This window comes from Salvia miltiorrhiza, chromosome 4 (genome assembly GCF_028751815.1).
Source record: "Salvia miltiorrhiza cultivar Shanhuang (shh) chromosome 4, IMPLAD_Smil_shh, whole genome shotgun sequence".
NCBI classification, from domain to species: Eukaryota; Viridiplantae; Streptophyta; class Magnoliopsida; order Lamiales; family Lamiaceae; genus Salvia; species Salvia miltiorrhiza.
The window spans coordinates 5,719,033-5,737,150 of record NC_080390.1 but is presented as its reverse complement, the minus strand read 5'-3'; the positions used below and the strand labels follow the sequence as shown (position 1 = coordinate 5,737,150).

The 18,118-nt window shown below is 33.2% G+C and overlaps 1 protein-coding gene and 1 long non-coding RNA gene across 2 annotated transcripts; both read left to right on the top strand.

Annotated features, from left to right (window-relative positions):
- The first annotated feature begins 738 nt into the window (after window positions 1-738).
- LOC131022400 (DNA-directed RNA polymerase V subunit 5C-like) lies at window positions 739-2,934 on the top strand. The gene is made up of 4 exons (XM_057951855.1): window positions 739-1,174; window positions 1,829-2,005; window positions 2,195-2,308; window positions 2,748-2,934. Exons 1-4 carry the CDS (start codon window positions 941-943, stop codon window positions 2,871-2,873), a joined length of 651 nt encoding a protein of 216 aa, XP_057807838.1. The 5' UTR covers window positions 739-940; the 3' UTR covers window positions 2,874-2,934.
- Window positions 2,935-4,035: 1,101 nt separating this feature from the next.
- Window positions 4,036-6,918, top strand: LOC131022399 (uncharacterized). Its single transcript, XR_009101263.1, has 3 exons — window positions 4,036-4,167; window positions 6,023-6,089; window positions 6,693-6,918. It is a non-coding gene; the product is annotated as an uncharacterized LOC131022399 (long non-coding RNA).
- Window positions 6,919-18,118: the final 11,200 nt, after the last annotated feature.

The window sequence follows — 18,118 nt, the reverse complement described above, 5'->3', positions numbered from 1 at the left end:
CCCTGAATCCGCCACTGGTGCGAACGATGCCTTGAAGGACATGTTCGTCGAGGAGAAGGCATAGAAAATATTCGTGAAATTATCATGAATATTGAATATTATCAAGTACATATTCTAGAGATTGCCAAGTTCCAAACGGCAATGAGACGAATCCAAACAAGTATCCATCCACCTCATAATTAATGGATACTCATGAAGAAGGAGCCGTCCTTACTCCAACATTTAAAGAAATTCAACCAAATTCATCTAGCTTAGCTGAGTTAAGGGAGGTCTAGAAGACAGTGGAATATTATGGTATCCACTTATATGGACAAAATTTGTCCGGAAAAAATATGATTAAATTTTGGTTAAAAAAAAAATAGCTAGTTTCATTGTTTTCTCCATATTATAATTTTTTGTAATTTTTTATTTTTATTATTTTTAAAGTACAAAAAAAAAATCAAAATGTTTTTGAATTTTTTTATATAAAAAAACCATAATATGGACAAAACAATAAAACTAACTAAATCCTTTTTAACCTTGAACAAAAAAATTTAAATAAATTAATTTCTTAAAAAAATTAATATTTTTTTATCCGAACAAATTTTGTACAAATAATGTTACTTTTACAAATAAATCTTCAATTTTAATAGTATAACATAAAATTACCACTCGATTTCGAAATTGATTTCAAATTAAAAAATTTATTTTTAATATTATAGCCATATAGGTAGATTCACACTATCAAATCTCGAGATGGCTTAATCTGTTAGCATTTGCTTACCGCCAAAAAAAAAAACTCACGCAACAAATTTTTATACGGAAAGCTGAAACGACATATTCCGCAGCCCCGACGTTGATCTACCGTATCTCTCTCTACTGTACCTTCTCTTTTATTACTTCCTTCTTCTGCGCACACACACACATAGAGTGAGAAAGAAAGAGAGAGAAATCGAGCAAAATGCAGAAAGTGTGCATAAAAAGTTTGGTGGAGAACGGCAGCCTAGAGAGCCGCCGCTACTACCTGGCGCGGCGGACTATCATGGAAATGCTGAGCGACAGAGGCTACCAAGTGCCCGACATGGACGCGCAACTCCGCCGCTCCCTCGCCGACTTCCGCGCCGAGTTCGGCGACCATCCGGAGGCCGACCGCCTGCGCATCACCGCTCACCGTGCCTCTCATCCTTCCAGAAAGGTATATTACTTTCTTAGGTTTATTTCACAATATTTGTCTGTGCTGCTTTCTGTATTTTACGAAAAAAGAAGAAGTTATGAATGTGTTTTTGGTCTATGATTTTACTTATTTCGTTTTAAAGCTAGAGTTATGATTTTGTAATTTTTTAAAAAAGTTGTGGTTCTTAGGTTTGTAATGATGCTTTGTGTTTTGGTTGAAATCTGTTGTGATGATGCTTAAGGTCTAGGGTTCCGTTGTATTTCACGTTTATTATACACAGCCATGATTTTGAGAGGGAAAAGGGTGAAGCCAAAGGAATTGGTGATCTAAAAACTCTTAAAATAAAATAAAATGGCAGGGTCTCAAATCGAAGCTTCTAGACAAAGATCCAGTGATAAGAAATTAGTACTTTGTATGTTTTTGCATTTAGAAGGCCTCTTCTAAAAATTTCAAGGTCCTATCAAACAATGTTTAGGATGGTAATAAGCTTTAAGCACTCAAATGGAAAGCACATTTAAAAAATAAGATATTTGTATGTTTCATAATCTGGTAATTTTTGTCAGTAAGTGATTGCAAATTAGTGAGCTCTCTGAGTAGCTTGCTTTCGTAACTAGCTTCTTTTCTTGTGTGGTGTATATGCATTAAGCTTTTTCCTTGTGTGGTTTCTTTCTCTAGATTCTGGCCATATTCTGTGAAGGTTTTCAGACGAGAAAACAACATGCCGTAGGTATATTGAGTCAGATTGTGAACAAAGAAATGCTGGACAAGGTGATACTAATTGTTCAAACCAAGATGAATTCCCATGCTCAAAAGGTGTTGGACGAGTATCCAGTGAAAGTGGAAACGTTTCTGGTTAGTTAACTTAACTGCAACTATGTACTATGGTTTTGAGTATGGTTTTAAGGCACAAATAGGTACACCGGTGACATCATGCAATGTTGATAAGATATATGATTGATAAATGCTTCCAATTTGCAGCTCAAGCTAATTGTGTTTGAGATTTGTTTATCTAATGTCATGTGATTCATTGCCCCTTTTCAGATTACTGATTTGTTGGTTAACATCTCAAAGCATTTTCTGGAGCCGAAATATGAGATTCTGTCTGTTGAGGAGAAGGATAAGCTTTTGAAGGTATATGAGATTGAAGACAAGCAGGTATATCTTGGATTTTGGTAATTCCATGGCTATTTTGATACGCATAAAGCCAATCAAGACATGGAGTTCAAAATACTTTTGCTGGTTTACAACTTAGGGAGAAGATACACACTTGCAAGCATTCTAAGTTTTCTTGGGCTTGATTATCATTGACAGTTTTTGAGAGATGAAGCCTGCTTTGAAAGTATAGTGATTAGTGAAGCTGTGTTGCTCGCTTAGGTGCGGTCTATCTTTTGTCCAATGTCAATTTAGGACTATCCCCAATATGCCTCAAGGGTGTTAAAAAATTGCACATCAAGAAATGGCTACGATATTTATTAACATAACAAGTTTTATATGATGATCAACTGAGTGTACATGTTATGATGAATGTTTATACATAACTGTATATGTGAGTTTATCATGGTGGATAACTGGTTAGTGTTGGTGTGTTTGGCAGCTTCCTATGATGCTTGAAAGTGATGCAATTGCAAGGTACTATGGTTTAGAGAAAGGGCAAGTGGTGAAGGTGTCTTATGCTGATGGCATTCCTCATTCTCTAGTATCTTATCGTTGCGTCGTCTGATCCAAAACCTCGCAGTTTGCAGTTGATAATTACTATTCTGAAATTTTAGTTGCAAACTAACATGGGTTTTGATACTTGCTGAGTTGCTGTTGTCAACGGCTGTTTTGGCATGTAATTATCGGCCATATACTGGTTGGGCTTCCACCCCCACGTTGACGCAGTTTCTTAAGGAGAAAAAGGCAGTTACATTACTTGGTAGTATGGGCAATTGTATTTATTGACTTGATGATTTTGTTGTTGCTATTATTTTGAGTTGTTATTGTCACTATAAAGTATAAATCCATGTATGGAAATTGGAAATACATATATATGTATATAAGAATTTTCCACGTATTATATGAACGACGCCTTTTGCATCACGATCCCAACAATTTTAGTGTAGGGGTATTAGTTGATAACATTGTTATTAGACAATATTTAAAATTAAATTGTAATACCCGGGCTTTTGATGACGTGTTAATTGCTTGAGTTTGAGTAATTAGGGTTTAGATCCCTTGTTTGATTTACTTTATAAAGAGATGAGGAGTTATATGAAGTTTTCTTGTTATTTTTTTTAAGATGTTGAGATGTTCTTTCGATGATGTGAGAATGATGTGAGATTTTATATCCGTATTTGAGTTTGAGTATTTGAATAATTCGAGATAATTATTTGAATGAGAACGATGAACTCGGAAGTGAGATCTGAGTCCGTTAAGACGTTTTTCAAAATTTTGACTTTTTGACGATGAATAGTAAAATACTGCTATTTCGTCTTTTTGTCGACTTTCAAAATCTTACGTGTACGTCGTCGAGAAATATTCTTAGTTTTTCGATACGAGTCCAATAATGAAAGTTTTTATTTTTGGACGACGAGTGAATAGTAAATCGGGATTTCTCGATAAACGAAATGAGCTCGTTTATCAGAATTTCGAGAACGAGCTTGTGTTTTCTATATTTATATAGAATTACGAGTGCAATGAAAGTGAGTAGAGGTTGAGAGGGCGAGTAACAAAGAGTATGGGTTGTTAGTTGTTAAAATGAGACGAGACGAGATATTTAACGACTAACGGGTTAATATCTTAAATATCTAACCTACCCTACCCCTAACCACCCCCAAACCTCCCAAAGCCCCTTTCCCTATTAAAGTGTTGGCTGCTACAACCAAACACTCTAAACTCACGCACAACACACAAACTCACACACACAACACCCAAAACACACACTATATTCAACGTTAATACCATTTAAGCTTTTGACCTCCGATTTGAGCACCGAGACGAGCGCCGATCATCTTTTCGATCACGTATCTAAGTAGGTAAGATCTCTACCTACGTTTTGATGGTTTTCTTTTCGATTTTCGTCGACGTCGAAAAACGTCGATTCTCGACTTTATTTTGAAACGACGTCGGATCGTCGTGAAATTTTAGTATGTTGTTCTTGGGTAGATGTTGAGCATGTTTAATGAAGGGAGTAAGAACGGAACGAACCGTAGCTATGAAACCCATGAGGGCAGCCCCGTTTTTCACATATTAGCTTGTCTTTCGATTTTTGTTTGATCGTTTTGACTTGATATTTGTGCTTAAGGGTATGCTAGAATCGATATATATTAAATTCGTATTTTTCCAAGCACGAAAATTGTATAAGTTTTTAGAGTATGATTATTTAAATTCGTGAAGTTTGGGACGTTGCATAATGAATATTATTGCGTATATGTGTTCTACGATATCACATGAGCATGCTAATTGATTTACAATTTATGGATGATAATTGTTGAACGAAATTAAAACTGGAATTCTGTCAAAATTTTACAGCAGTTTCAAGCTTATGTTTCGATGAGTTTTCATTGCTTGATGGCTCTGAAATTTTAGTATGTTTATCTATGATATGTGTATTTCGTCGCTGCAAAATTTCATGTCTTTTGGATGATGTTTGGTATTTTAAAGATATTTTGAAAAAATCCTTGACAGAATCTGTCAACTGTTGGTAGACTTCACAAAAACGTTTATATCTATTAATCCATGAAGGATTTTGCATCACCGTTTTTTTTAAACGAAACTAGACTTCAATACTTTTCTAAAAACATAAGATTTCGATTTTTATGACCTCTGAAACAGAGCAGTTTATTATTTCAAAAATGCCCTGTTCTGCTGTCATATTTTTCCAACAGTAAAAGTGTATGAGTTTCATTGTTTATTTGGCAGATCATATGAACGTTTTCTCTTGTGAAATTTTAACCAAATCTTCAAGGATACCTTTAGTTTTGGCTGATTAAATTTGATGGAATTTTATTAAGGTTTGCTTTGGTTTCTAATGGCCTAAACAAAATTGGCAGAAACTGTCAATCTTTGACAGCCTGCACTAAAAGAGCAATATCTCCAAAAAACCTTTAACCTTTTTGGTTAACTACCATTTTTAGAGTGAACTACACTTCATGGAGTTTTTGAGATCAATTGGTATGAGAGTTTATGATGATTGAGTTGGTTGTTATGAATTTTTAAAGATGACACAAAAACAGCAAAACTTTCTAGAAAACAACTTGATTATATTTGTTTTGATGGATGATACGATATGACTAAATGGTGTGAGTTGTGAGAGTTATGATTAACGCACATAAATGTTGGTATCTGACACTCGAACAATTGGTGTCGAGTATAAATGATAGTTTACTGATAAAGAGTTTTGATGATTTTGAATTGTTTGGTTTGCGTTGAAAAGATGTCAAGATGTTAAGTTTTGAGTCGAGAGACGAGTTCACGTAGTGAGATTCACGCGTTGAAATCTCGTGGATGACATTATATATGAATAGGTCATGTCGAAATTTTTAGTGAAATTAGAATTTGAGCATAGTCAATTCTTGTTGACCTGTGACTCAAATACATACCTAATGGAAAGTTTAACTTTCTAATTGGTTAATTAGACGAGATGAGAGCGAATAGATCTGCTAAGAAAGTGGACTTTTCGATGTGTTAAATATTTCTTTTAATTGAAGCGCTGCTAATTATAACATAAGGATGTTATAATTAATGAGTAATGACGAGAGATAATAATTGTTATATTGATTAACAATCAAGAGAGATGAACATTAGAGATACTAATGTTTCATAAAAGAGATTAGATTATTAATCGAGGTTTCTTTTATAACTTCTCACCAATTCTTCATAACGATGAAGGTCCTTTTGGGAAGTAACGACTTGAGGGAGAGAGTGACGTTACTCATTGATACAGAGACACAACGAGGTGGGCATTACTTTTACTATACGTATATAGAGATCCCCTGCGTGTCGTAGGCCTCTTATACGAATGAATGCATGAGATGATTTAACTGTTAATTTCAGTTTTATATATCTATCAAACGAGTTTAATGCTACCTTTGAACAAGTTATTTCGTTGCAAATCTTTGAACTGGAAAATATTACAACTGTTGTCTTGCCATAAAATGTTTAAATTTTAGTATGATATCTATCTGCTTTGACTTTGCCAATGATGCAATCGAATTCGGGTCCTGAGCAGTTGATAGCTATCCTGCCAGGGCTAGTGTACACCAGTGACCGTGAGTCATCTAGCGGGTTGGCCGGTCAAGTGACCGTGAGAGGTGGCCACCTCTCCGGCACACAGTTCCAGATATGATAGATTACAAAAGAACTTAGTCTGATCAGACGAACTTTAAGAATCACAAATGAACTTAGTAAGCTTGGGCCTTTTTAGCGAAAAACTCCCTTGCTGTACTGTTTATGATGGCATGACAATTTACAGTTTTGAAGCATGTATTTTTATACCTAGGCATACGTGCCCACTGAGTGCTTTTGTACTCAGCCCTGCATATGTTTTCTAAATGTGCAGGTTGAGCTGATGTGATGATGGTGCTGCAATGAGCGGAGTCTCCAGGGTTGTTAATAAATAGTTAACCTGTCTAGAATATGTCTTCATACATATGTCTAGCTACTTTCCGCTGCAAGATGTTGTTGATGTTATAGTATGTTATGTCATACTTTGAGTCTTAAGAGAATGGTTTCATACGATGTATAACTTGATTAATGATATTAATTAAGTTTTATGCTGTCTTTCATAGACTGTTTTCAATTGAGTATTAATGAATAAAAATGACGAGTTTTATTAAGATGAGTAAGTTTTACGGCTATAAATGACGCCCCTTTTCTTCCCCTTCTTCTTTAACCCCATCCCTAGTCGTGGATCACTCGGCCTAACTATCCATAGTTAGGGCGGGCTGTGACATAAATACTACTAATATTTAAAGTTATATAATTTGGTTATTACCAATTAATCTAACTCATAAATATTGACATTTTCACATATACTACTAATTTAAAATTTTAAAAATAAATAATATATTGTGGTTTGTGTATCGTGGATCACACGGGAAAGCATACTGACAAATAATTAAAAAGGGGATGGGCTGCGACCGGATGCACGTAAGACCACTCATTGAAATATTATTGAACCAAGTGAAACAACATCACAACATAATATCAACATTCAAACATGTAATTCTTGAAAGCATAACCTATCCGTTTCCCGCAGGAATAGGAGGATCAAGCATTAACAATTCACATTCTCGCAAGAAGACGAAATTCTTAATAAAAACCGAACACCTTGTGCGTCGTCTGGTGTCTCCAGCTGGCCTTGTAAGCATGTCTCTTGAAAAGAGAGTGACGTTTCCGCTTTGGGTACGAATACCACGAAATGACAAAGTGAAATGAACACATCTGGATAAAAATTGCAAATGTAAGGATAATATAAAGAATAATAACAAGGGACGTGACCAATGGTGTCCTTTCCTCAAGATAGACCAGAAAATATGCAGACATGAAAACAGAGATGGCACTGAAGACGGAAAGGGAGAGGCACGCTAGGCCATTTCTCATAGCTGGTAGCAGGTCCAGGAGGACTTGGTCGCTCGCCATCATGGTGCGTGAGAACTGAAGGACAGAGAATGCTGAGAAAAACATAGCTAATGCTTCGAAATAGATGAAATACGTGAACGCCTCTGACTTGAAGAGTATGGGAATCCCCGTATTTTGATTGTATTCTCCTGGCATAGCAAAAGCAGAAGCGAACACTACAGAAAATACCAAAGTCGATATGAGCAACCAAGAATCTGTCGTATTCCTAATCCATGTTGCGCTCTTTTCCATCAAGCTCTTGTGCTCCTTATCAAATAATTCACTCAGTGTGTCCGTCCTTATTTCTCATCTCCAAACAGAATGGCGGTACAATTGCCTTCACTTCCTATACGTGCATAACATAAGCATGCATATAAATACATAAATTAATTAACTCCAATTAATGATCTTTTAGGTAATTATTCCTACCTTAAACCACATCATTTCCATATGCAATCGAAAAGTTGGAAGCTACCGGACCCCCGGGTCTAGTAACCCTAGTTTGGCAGCTAAATGCAAAATGTTGTTGCCCCTCTCATCTTGTGAGACTGCGATGAAATCTTTCCTTGCTCCCGTCTCTTCAATCAGACCGAACAAGGTCTCTTGTCGGTACCTAATGGCGATGTGAAATATGGTATATCCTTCACTGTTGATGTGCCATGCAAGCTCAGGGTAAGTGTGAGTGAGCAGAGTTATAAACTCCACGTTCCCTACTTGCGCTGCATCATGAAGAATCGCTGGCTTTTTCATTAGCTCAACTGCACTATTCTTTCCCAATCTTTGAATACTTTCCCACATCTTATTAGCCATCAACCCAAAATCTACTCGCATTACTCCGGCTCGCCGCTGCATTCCTAAAATATATGCATGCATTGTCTCTCTTTCATTTAATTCAATTGTATCTTAATTAAACATTGCAACTCAAACAAAAAACTCAATATCCAATTAGAAAATTAATTTTAAAGTTCAATAACATAATTAATTGTTCATTCTGGACATTAAATATTTTAAATAAGGGAGATAGGTCAATTAATTACTGTTCTTGAAGAAACGTTGTTTAGCCAACAGATGCAAAGTTGTTCCTTCATTGTAGCAAGTTGGTCATTACACCCCGAAATTTTTAAAGCCACGTCTGTAAGATATAATGCATCTAAATTCAAAATAAATTAAATTCCGCTACAATCAGTGTTGACTTGGTAATATGTAAGATTAATTAAAACCATTTTGTGACAAAACTGAAAGCTCAAAAAATTGGTGTAAGTTCCAAAAAATAAAAATGGCCAAAGATAAGTTGACGAAACACTCATAATTAAAGATCTTTAGATACCTATAGTGATTAAGTGCATGACATGAGCAAGCATTGTTTGACTCTCTTATGCAGTTTGCAGGTTATGTATTTCTCACTGTAATTAACCCAAAATAAATATGCATGCACATACAAAAGCAAGGAACAAATCATACCATACATTTCGCGCCGTATAGTCACAAGTAAAAGATCAAACCATTCTTCCATTGACAAATCCTCAACTTTAGCAGACTCAAGAAAATACAAAACCATCTTTGCATTTCCACGGAAAGATGTCTTGTATAGGGGTGTCTTATTTTCCGAATTGCCAGCAGTGGCAAGACTTTGATTATTTCTTATCATTAAATCAACGATGTCTACTGTGCCCGATATCGTGGCATAGCAACATGTTGTGTGGCCATGCCCATCCAACAATGTTAACTCACTTGGACTTAATTTTTGGACTATTTTAGCACAATTTGTTTGTGTTTGATGGCAGCAGCTACATGAAGAGCTCTATTCCCCTCTTCACTAATCTCATATATATATATATATATATATAGGAAGAGGTTCTAATAAAAACCTCTGTTAAAATGAGAACTAGGAACCTAATCTTAGCCTTTTAAATATTAGATCTAATGGTTAGTATTTAGTCAACAAAAGAAATTGTGCATCTATTATATTTTACTGTGCACTTAAAAAATATGCAATTTATGCAATTGAAACTAACAATGCAAAATACTCAAGCAAATCGAAATTGTGCATCTATGCAATTGAAACTGTGCATCTATGCAATCGAAATTGGTCATTTGTAGTTTAATCTCAGCCCTCTATTTTATTTAAATCAATGGCTTTAAATTGGTTCCTAGTTTTCATCTTAAGGGAGGTTTCTATGTTAACCCTACCCTATATATATATATATATATATATATATATATATATATATATATAGGGTGAGGTTAATGTAGAAATCCCCCTTAAGATGAAAACTAAGAACCTAATCTAAACCATTCATTTAGAAAAAACAGATGACTGAGATTAAATTACAGATGCATACTTTAATTAATAATTTAAATGCAATTGAAATTGAAAGGGTAAACATGTAATACACTAATTAAATATACCCACGTCTCTCATTCCACTCAATTTCACAATTTCACTTTTATCTAGGGTTTTTACTTGAGATGAGCCGCCTATGCACCTAGGAGCCGGCGATCGAATCTGTTGAAAAAACCGACTAGGGATAATTGATCGTCGGTCGAATCTACCGGTGTTAGAATCGTTCTGTGCAAGTCGAAGGCGGTTGCAGGAATATTGGACACCGATCTGTGCAAGGCGTCGATGGTGAGGATTGACTTCGAAGTGTGCAAGACGAAGGTTTTCCGGCGACGGCGAGAGTGTTAGTCGTGGGTCTTAGGTTTTTCCGGCGACGGCGAAGACGGAGGTATTAACTTAAGTGGTTGTTCCCCGGTGATTCAAAGTAGGCGAAGGCGTAGGCGAAGCGATTTCAAGGCCGCAACGAACTCGGTCTTTCTTCAGGCCATTCAAAACAGATAATTGCTTAACCATTTTGAATTTCAGTTGCATTGATGGTGTATGTTGTTGAGTAGATTTTGGGTTGTTGTTGCATAGATTGCACAGGTATAAAATTGCTTTTGATTTTTTTGTTAATTCTTTCTAGATTGCATAGATGATGGTTATTGTTGCATAGATGTTGAATGCTGTTGCATAAATGTTGTATGAGTATGAATTTCAATTGCATAGATGTTGTATGTCGTTGTATAGATGTTGGGTTTTTATTGTTTTTTTTTTTTTATATATATTGCATAGATTATGGTTGTTGTTGCATAGATGTGCAAACTGGTTGCATAGATATAAAATTTCAATCAATTTTTTTGTTAAATATTTTTTAGATTGCATAGATGATGACTATTGTTACATAGGTGTGCGATTTTTTTGATTGGATATTGTATGAAAATCAATTTCAATTGCATAGATGTTGTATGTCGTTGCATAGATGTTGGGTTTTTGTTGTTTTTTTTTTATTGCATAGATTATGGTTGTTGTTGCATAGATGTGCAAACTGGTTGCATAGATATAAAATTTCCATCAAGTTTTTTGGTAAATGTTTTTAGATTGCATAGATGATGATTATTGTTATATAGGTGTGCGATTTTTTTGATTGGATGTTGTATGAAAATCAATTCCAATTGCATAGATGTTGTATGTTGATTAACAATAAGTTAAATCATTAAGAAAGAATAAAATAAAATAAAACAATAATTAATGCGGTTTTGTAGGTTATGGGATCCACGATTTTTGCTGAATTGGTTTATAAAATTTTCACTCCAATTCCAATTACACCCTTATAATTGAATTAAATTACATTTACTTTGCTTTTTATATATATAAAGATATGTTGAGCAAAATATTATTTAATTGCAAAGCTAAAAAAATATTATAAATTATGAGGTTTGCACATTAATAAAGATGTGTTCTAAGATATTTTATATGTGTATTGGTGCATTGGAAAGTTCTATTTGCACAAGCAATATTTTTTGTTTCATAGATGTTAAGAATAGTTGTACAATTTTGTGGATAAGTCTATTGGGTTGTTCATTTGTTTTAATTGTTTAGTCTAAGTGCATTTGAATTGTGAGTTAGTTCATAAGTATTTTTTATTATAAGAGTTTTTAAACGTGAATTGGAACATTGGAAAGTGCTACTTGCACAATCGGAATTTATTGTTGCATTAGACTAAAACCATGGAATTCAATAAGTGTCTATCCCCAATGATTCTTATTAACTGTGCAACTAAAAGCTACGTACCATTAAATCAAATGAAATAATTAAATATGCAACTCAATAAATTTTTTGTAAAAAAAAAAAAAAACAATAATCGACTATGCACTAATAAGTATCAAAATCTATGAATCCAACTGTGCATTTTCGTCGTATATTTGTGCAAGCGTATGCAAAAATAATAACTATTGTAAAAATTTAAAACAAAAAAATGTTCTTTGACTTTTACATTACTTTTAATACTTATGCACATCAAAATATTTAAAAACACTACATCCAAAATTTTAAATTTATTTTCATAACGAATTTCATAAAATATGACAAAACTGCATGAGAACCAATCCCATAAAAATCTCTTCTTTAATTAATTCAGTAAAATGCAAATGACTTAATTAACCTTTAAATTATGAAAAACTAAAAAGACGGCACCTTATAATTAGATTTCCTAATTATGCGTGAATTATTAAATGAAATAATCTTAACCACTAGATCTACAATTTTAAAGGTCAAGATTAGGTTCCTAGTTCTCATTTTAAAAGAGGTTTTTATTAGAACCTCTTCCTATATATATATATATATATATATGTGTGTGTGTGTGTGTGTGTGTGTGTGTGTGTGCATGGATGTGTATGGATAAATTGACACGAAGTCTAGAAACTGCAATTGAAGGGGGAAAAAAGTAATGTTTTTTTGAAATTAAGGAATTTTTTTATAAAAAAAATAACATACAAATTTTGGATAGATGATCTCAAGTGATATTTTAGCTTGTACAAACAAAAACATGACTTTGTTACTATTATGGAAAAAAATGAGGGATGAAAAAAAAAATTCTTTAAATATTTCATTTCATTTATTTTTTTAATCTACAAAAGAAAATTTTGTACCCTTTCTCAATCCTCCTTGGAGAGAAAATGAGAAATGAGAAATGGTTAAGTTCTTTTTTGTAGAAAGAAATAATTTAAAGGGAGAATTTTCTTTTAGCTTTTATCCTTTTTTTTCTAATGATAAATTTACAATCAAAGAGAACAGAGTCAGATTCCCACAATAATATAAAATGGAAATAGTTGGAGAAGATTTAGTCAATAGTAGACATGCCTAGACATATTTGACAACCCTACTGTTATAACTTGGGAAATTAACTGTGAATTATTGCCTCCGACTCAAACTTTAGAAAGTCGGTTTTTTAGTAGATCCATGCCTTTTGGGTCAATATTTTATATGCTTTAAGGTCAGATGTAGCTGCTGTCAGGGCTGGTCCTGAGAAAAATGAGGCCCTGGGCTAAATTATAAAAATGGGCCCTCAATATATTAGCGCATCAATATATTAAAAAATAAAATTTTCCATTACTTATAAAAAATGATTTCATCTAGCATTTTTACTTGCAAAATCATTTACGATATCGTTCAAATCTATGTTATCTAAAATCTCTTAATAAAGATAATAGAATTAAAATGAAGATAAAACCATTTTATAATTGGAGGATATAAAATGAATGACCAAGATGTTGACAAAACATTTTTAACTAACGATTATTATTATCTATTTAAAAAAAAATCCACCAAAATATCTAGATATTTTTCTTTCAAATTTTCTATTAATTTTGAAAGGGGTTTTGGAACTTTTAATTACTTTTTACTGATTTGCATTTCATAATATTTTTTGTGTTAATAGGGGAATCTACCCACATTGATAAAATGTCTTGCAAAACTATCCACTTTCAAAGTCAAAGACCGAAAAGCAAGTTTGATGGTGATGGGTTGCTTGGTTTTTTGTGTAAAAGTTGATGATGATGGAAATTGTGTAAGAGTTGTGTAAGAAAACAGTTAAAATTGGTACAAAATGTGAGAAAATGTGAACTCACGTCACTTTCATGCATTATAAGATTAAATAGCTTTGCAAATTTTGAATAAATTAGGGGACGTTTGTGTGTTACAAACATTAATACGAAGGCCAAAAAAATCACGAATATGTCAATTCTTAAGCAAATTTTTTTTTTGAAACCATTGAACCACGTATCCGCCAGTGATTCGTAGCCGGCCTCAGTAGCCGCTGAATTTTGTGACCGGCGGCTACTATTCAGCGGCTACTAATTACTGGCGGGTACTTGTGTTATTTGCTTCAAAAAAAAAATTTGTTCATAATTAACATGATTGTGAATTTTTATCCTTCGTGAATTTTTATTGTTACATATGCACCGTTATTTTTAGATTTTTATTTAATTTTACAAGGGGAAATATGAGAGATAGTGAAATATTTACAGTACAAGAAGTGCACATGGATGGGAAATATGAGAGATAGTGAATCTGCCAAAATTTGGATTATAGTGGGGGTAATAACACTCACTTTATGCATGATTTGACTGCACATAAAATAATAGACTTGCACATAAAACAATAAGAAATTATATACCAATTATTTGGAAATTCATATATTCGGAAATGAAATAATATTCTATAGCCAAAAAGTAAAGTATCCGCCATTAAATTATTTGCTTTATCTGTAGCCGCTAACAAAAAATATATGGCGGCTACTGGGTCTTTTGTACGATTTTCTGGCGGATACTGGGTCTGTGAGGCAGAAAATATTATTTTATATCAAAATATGTATAATTTTAAATTTTTCAGCTTGTTATGAATGTTTAAATATAACATACGCATTCCTCTTTTGTATTTGTTGTTTTTTTTTGTTAATTTTTTAGTAAAAAATTAAAAGTACATACTGAGAAGGTGACTCTGCAAAAATTTTGGTTGTAGTGGGACATTAATGCTAATTTTATGCATGTGTGAGGTGACATGCAATAATAGATTGAAGCCGTATTGAATGAACACTACAGTTCACGTGAACTTTTTGTAAGGAATCAAGTTTAGTCCTTATAAGGCTGCATTTGTGAATGACCAAAACACAAATTGAAATACTCACCTTGAATTTCAGAAATTCAGGCATACCCTAAAGATTTGAGTGGTTTTGTGCGAGAGCAGGCAATTTGTGTTGAATTTCAGCCCGAAAAGGTGATTCTCCAGTATTGTTTGTATAAATTATAGTTTGCATGTTTAATCGTATGTTGTTTTTAACGTTGAGAGCATGTTTTACGTTATTTTAATGAATTCCTTTATTATCTGACATTTAAAAGCATTTTAGAGAAATATTAAATCTGTTTCTAATATAATTGAATGTTTTGAACAAAAAAAACGAAGTATCCGCCAGAATTTCATTAGCCGCCAACAATAGTCGCCGACCCCACAAGGTCAGCGGCTACTGGTGATGGATAACAATATTCTGGCGGATACTTCATTTTTCGAGCTTATTGTGATGTTTTGAACTTTTTAAGCGTATTTTAATATTATATTTTATGTGGTTTTATAGATGGAATTCGTGAGATACATATATGTGAGATACAATGGAGTCGTCGATGGTATATACTATGTTGGCGGGGCTACGGAGGTCCTTCCCCTCTTAAATGAAACAGTTGCGAGCCTGATATACAACATCAACAATGTGCTGACAATGCATTCGTTGAGCCCGAACTATCAATTGTATTATTTGGCGACCAATCGATTTGGAAGGGAGACGAAATGCGTAATAAGTGACGACGATGATATGCAAGGCTTGTTGGAAACTGCAGAATATCCCATGGTGTACGTTGAGCACAACAACGACCCGGTCGAAGAAGCGTACATCCCTACTTTTGATTTTGGCCAGGCTTCGGGATACGGAGATGATGAAGCACAATCTAGTCAGTATGAGACGTCGTATCATGCTCGCGAGAGCGCGCCTCCAACACAGTACTTTTCATGGGATGGGCAACCGTTGGACGAATCCGCATGGAATCTGAATGAAATGTGCGGGAGATTCAACCAGGTGCGGATGGATGAAGCCGTACAACCTGAAGACGAAGCCGAAGAACCTGATGACGATTCTGATGAAGAAGACGAAGAATACGATCCAACGAACGAGTCGGGCACAGATTCTGCCGCCTCTGAGGATTTATTAGACGATGATCTGATAGAGTTCACGGCGACCGAGCGAGCAGGTTGGATCCGACAAAGTAGAACCCGTCACGGAAATTCGACGGACTCGACCGGTGATCTATCTAATTGGATAGTTCCGTTGATTCCAGTGGACGCCACGACTTCGCTCGTTGCTCGCGAGAGTGAGCTGTCCAGAGTTGCTGATTTGGGGAAGAACTCTTTTTACAACAGTAAAGAAGAATTGGTCCTTGTTGTTGGCTTCTGGAATATGAAGCAAGGGGCTGAGGCAAAAGTTGTACGCTCAGATCAGGGACGCCTCTATTACAAGTGCAAGCACTCTAATAAGTGCAAGTTCGATGTGCGTGCATCTTGTCACGGCGGAGGGATGTGGGGAGTGCATAAGTTTAAAGAGCACTCTTGCGAATGGGAGTTGGGCATTTTGAAACCAATAAAGGCACATTCGAATGTGGTTGCAGCTTATGTGGAAAAAAGAATACGCGATGACGGAGAAGTCATTAAGCCGAAATCTATTATGTCGGAGTTGTTACGTGAATTTGGCGTCAGAATCAAATATGATGTCGCGCTGCGTGCAAGAAATCTCAGCTTAGAGAAGATATACGGCGGGCATGGGCGACGGCCCAGGGCCCCAAAAAATTGAGGGCCCAATTTTTTTAATATATCTCATTAATTATAGGCTTTATGTATACTAAACAATATTAGATAACATAATTTATTGTCAAAAATTCAAAATTCAATTTAAAATCAATTTCAAATTAATTTGATGATAATTTTGTAACATAATTTTGAGGGCCCAAAATTTTAAATATATCTCATTAATTATAGACTTTATATATACTAAAAATATTAGGCAATACTCCAAATTTTTTTATCAAATTTATATTATATTAAAACTTCAAAGTTCAAATCGAAATGTAAAATTATGCTGACAATGCCAGTTACTAATAGACTGTTCTAAAATGAGCTTCTCAAATTTAAAATGGTTGAAAACGTATTTGAGATCGTCAATGTCCCTAAAGAGATTGAATGATTTGACAATATCTATATACATATATAAAAGCTCAACCACTTTCAAAAATAGTAAGTTATGTTTTCTTGTCAAAAATCACCTTACTATTTTTGAAAACAATTTTTTCTTTCTAATTTTTTTTATCAATCTACTCTAGATAATAATAATAATAATAATAATAATAATAATAATAATAATAATAATAATAATAATAATAATAATAATAATAATAATAATAATATAAAAATCATACAAAAGCATAATAAAAATTTAATAAATGTAAATCATACTAGAAATTCTATTTTTAAGATATATATATATATAATTATTTATCTACAAATTTATATTTTAAGCTAAAGAGTTCTAAAATGAAAAAAATATAAGTTTAATCTTAGTAACTGCATTAAATTGTTATAATAAAAAATATAAATATAAAAATAATACCATATAGTAAAAAATATATGAAAAAAATAGAATAAAATAAACAAATTTTAAAATGTTATGATTATTGATCATGACAAATTTTAAATTTCATATTTGCTAGGTTGTATTTGTTAATTTTATCAAAATACAAATTTTAAAATTAAACTATATATATATATATATATATATATATATATATATATTCATTATATACATAGTATTTCAGTAGAAATTTTGTATAAGTTATTTTAATATAATGTGTATATATTATATCATCTTTAATTTTGTCATGTATGAACGAAATTAAAATTCAGGGCAAATTCATGAATGAGCTAAAATTTATGTATTTATATTGCAACTTGATATAGTTGAAAAAATAGCAAAATTCACTAATAGTTTGTGGATTTACAGTCAATTAACGCCTAAAAAAATATTATGAAATGCAAATCAGTAAAAAGTAATTAAAAGTTCCAAAACCCCTTTCAAAATTAATAGAAAATTTGAAAGAAAAATATCTAGATATTTTGGTGGATTTTTTTTAAATAGATAATAATAATCGTTAGTTAAAAATGTTTTGACAACATCTTGGTCATTCATTTTATATCCTCCAATTATAAAATGGTTTTATCTTCATTTTAATTCTATTATCTTTATTAAAAGATTTTAGATAACATAGATTTTAACGATATCGTAAATGATTTTGCAAGTAAAAATGCTAGATGAAATCATTTTTTATAACTAATGGAAAATTTTATTTTTTAAGATATTGATGCGCTAATATATTGAGGGCCCATTTTTATAATTTAGCCCAGGGCCTCATTTTTCTTAGGACCGGCCCTGCGTGTATAGTTGTGCAATA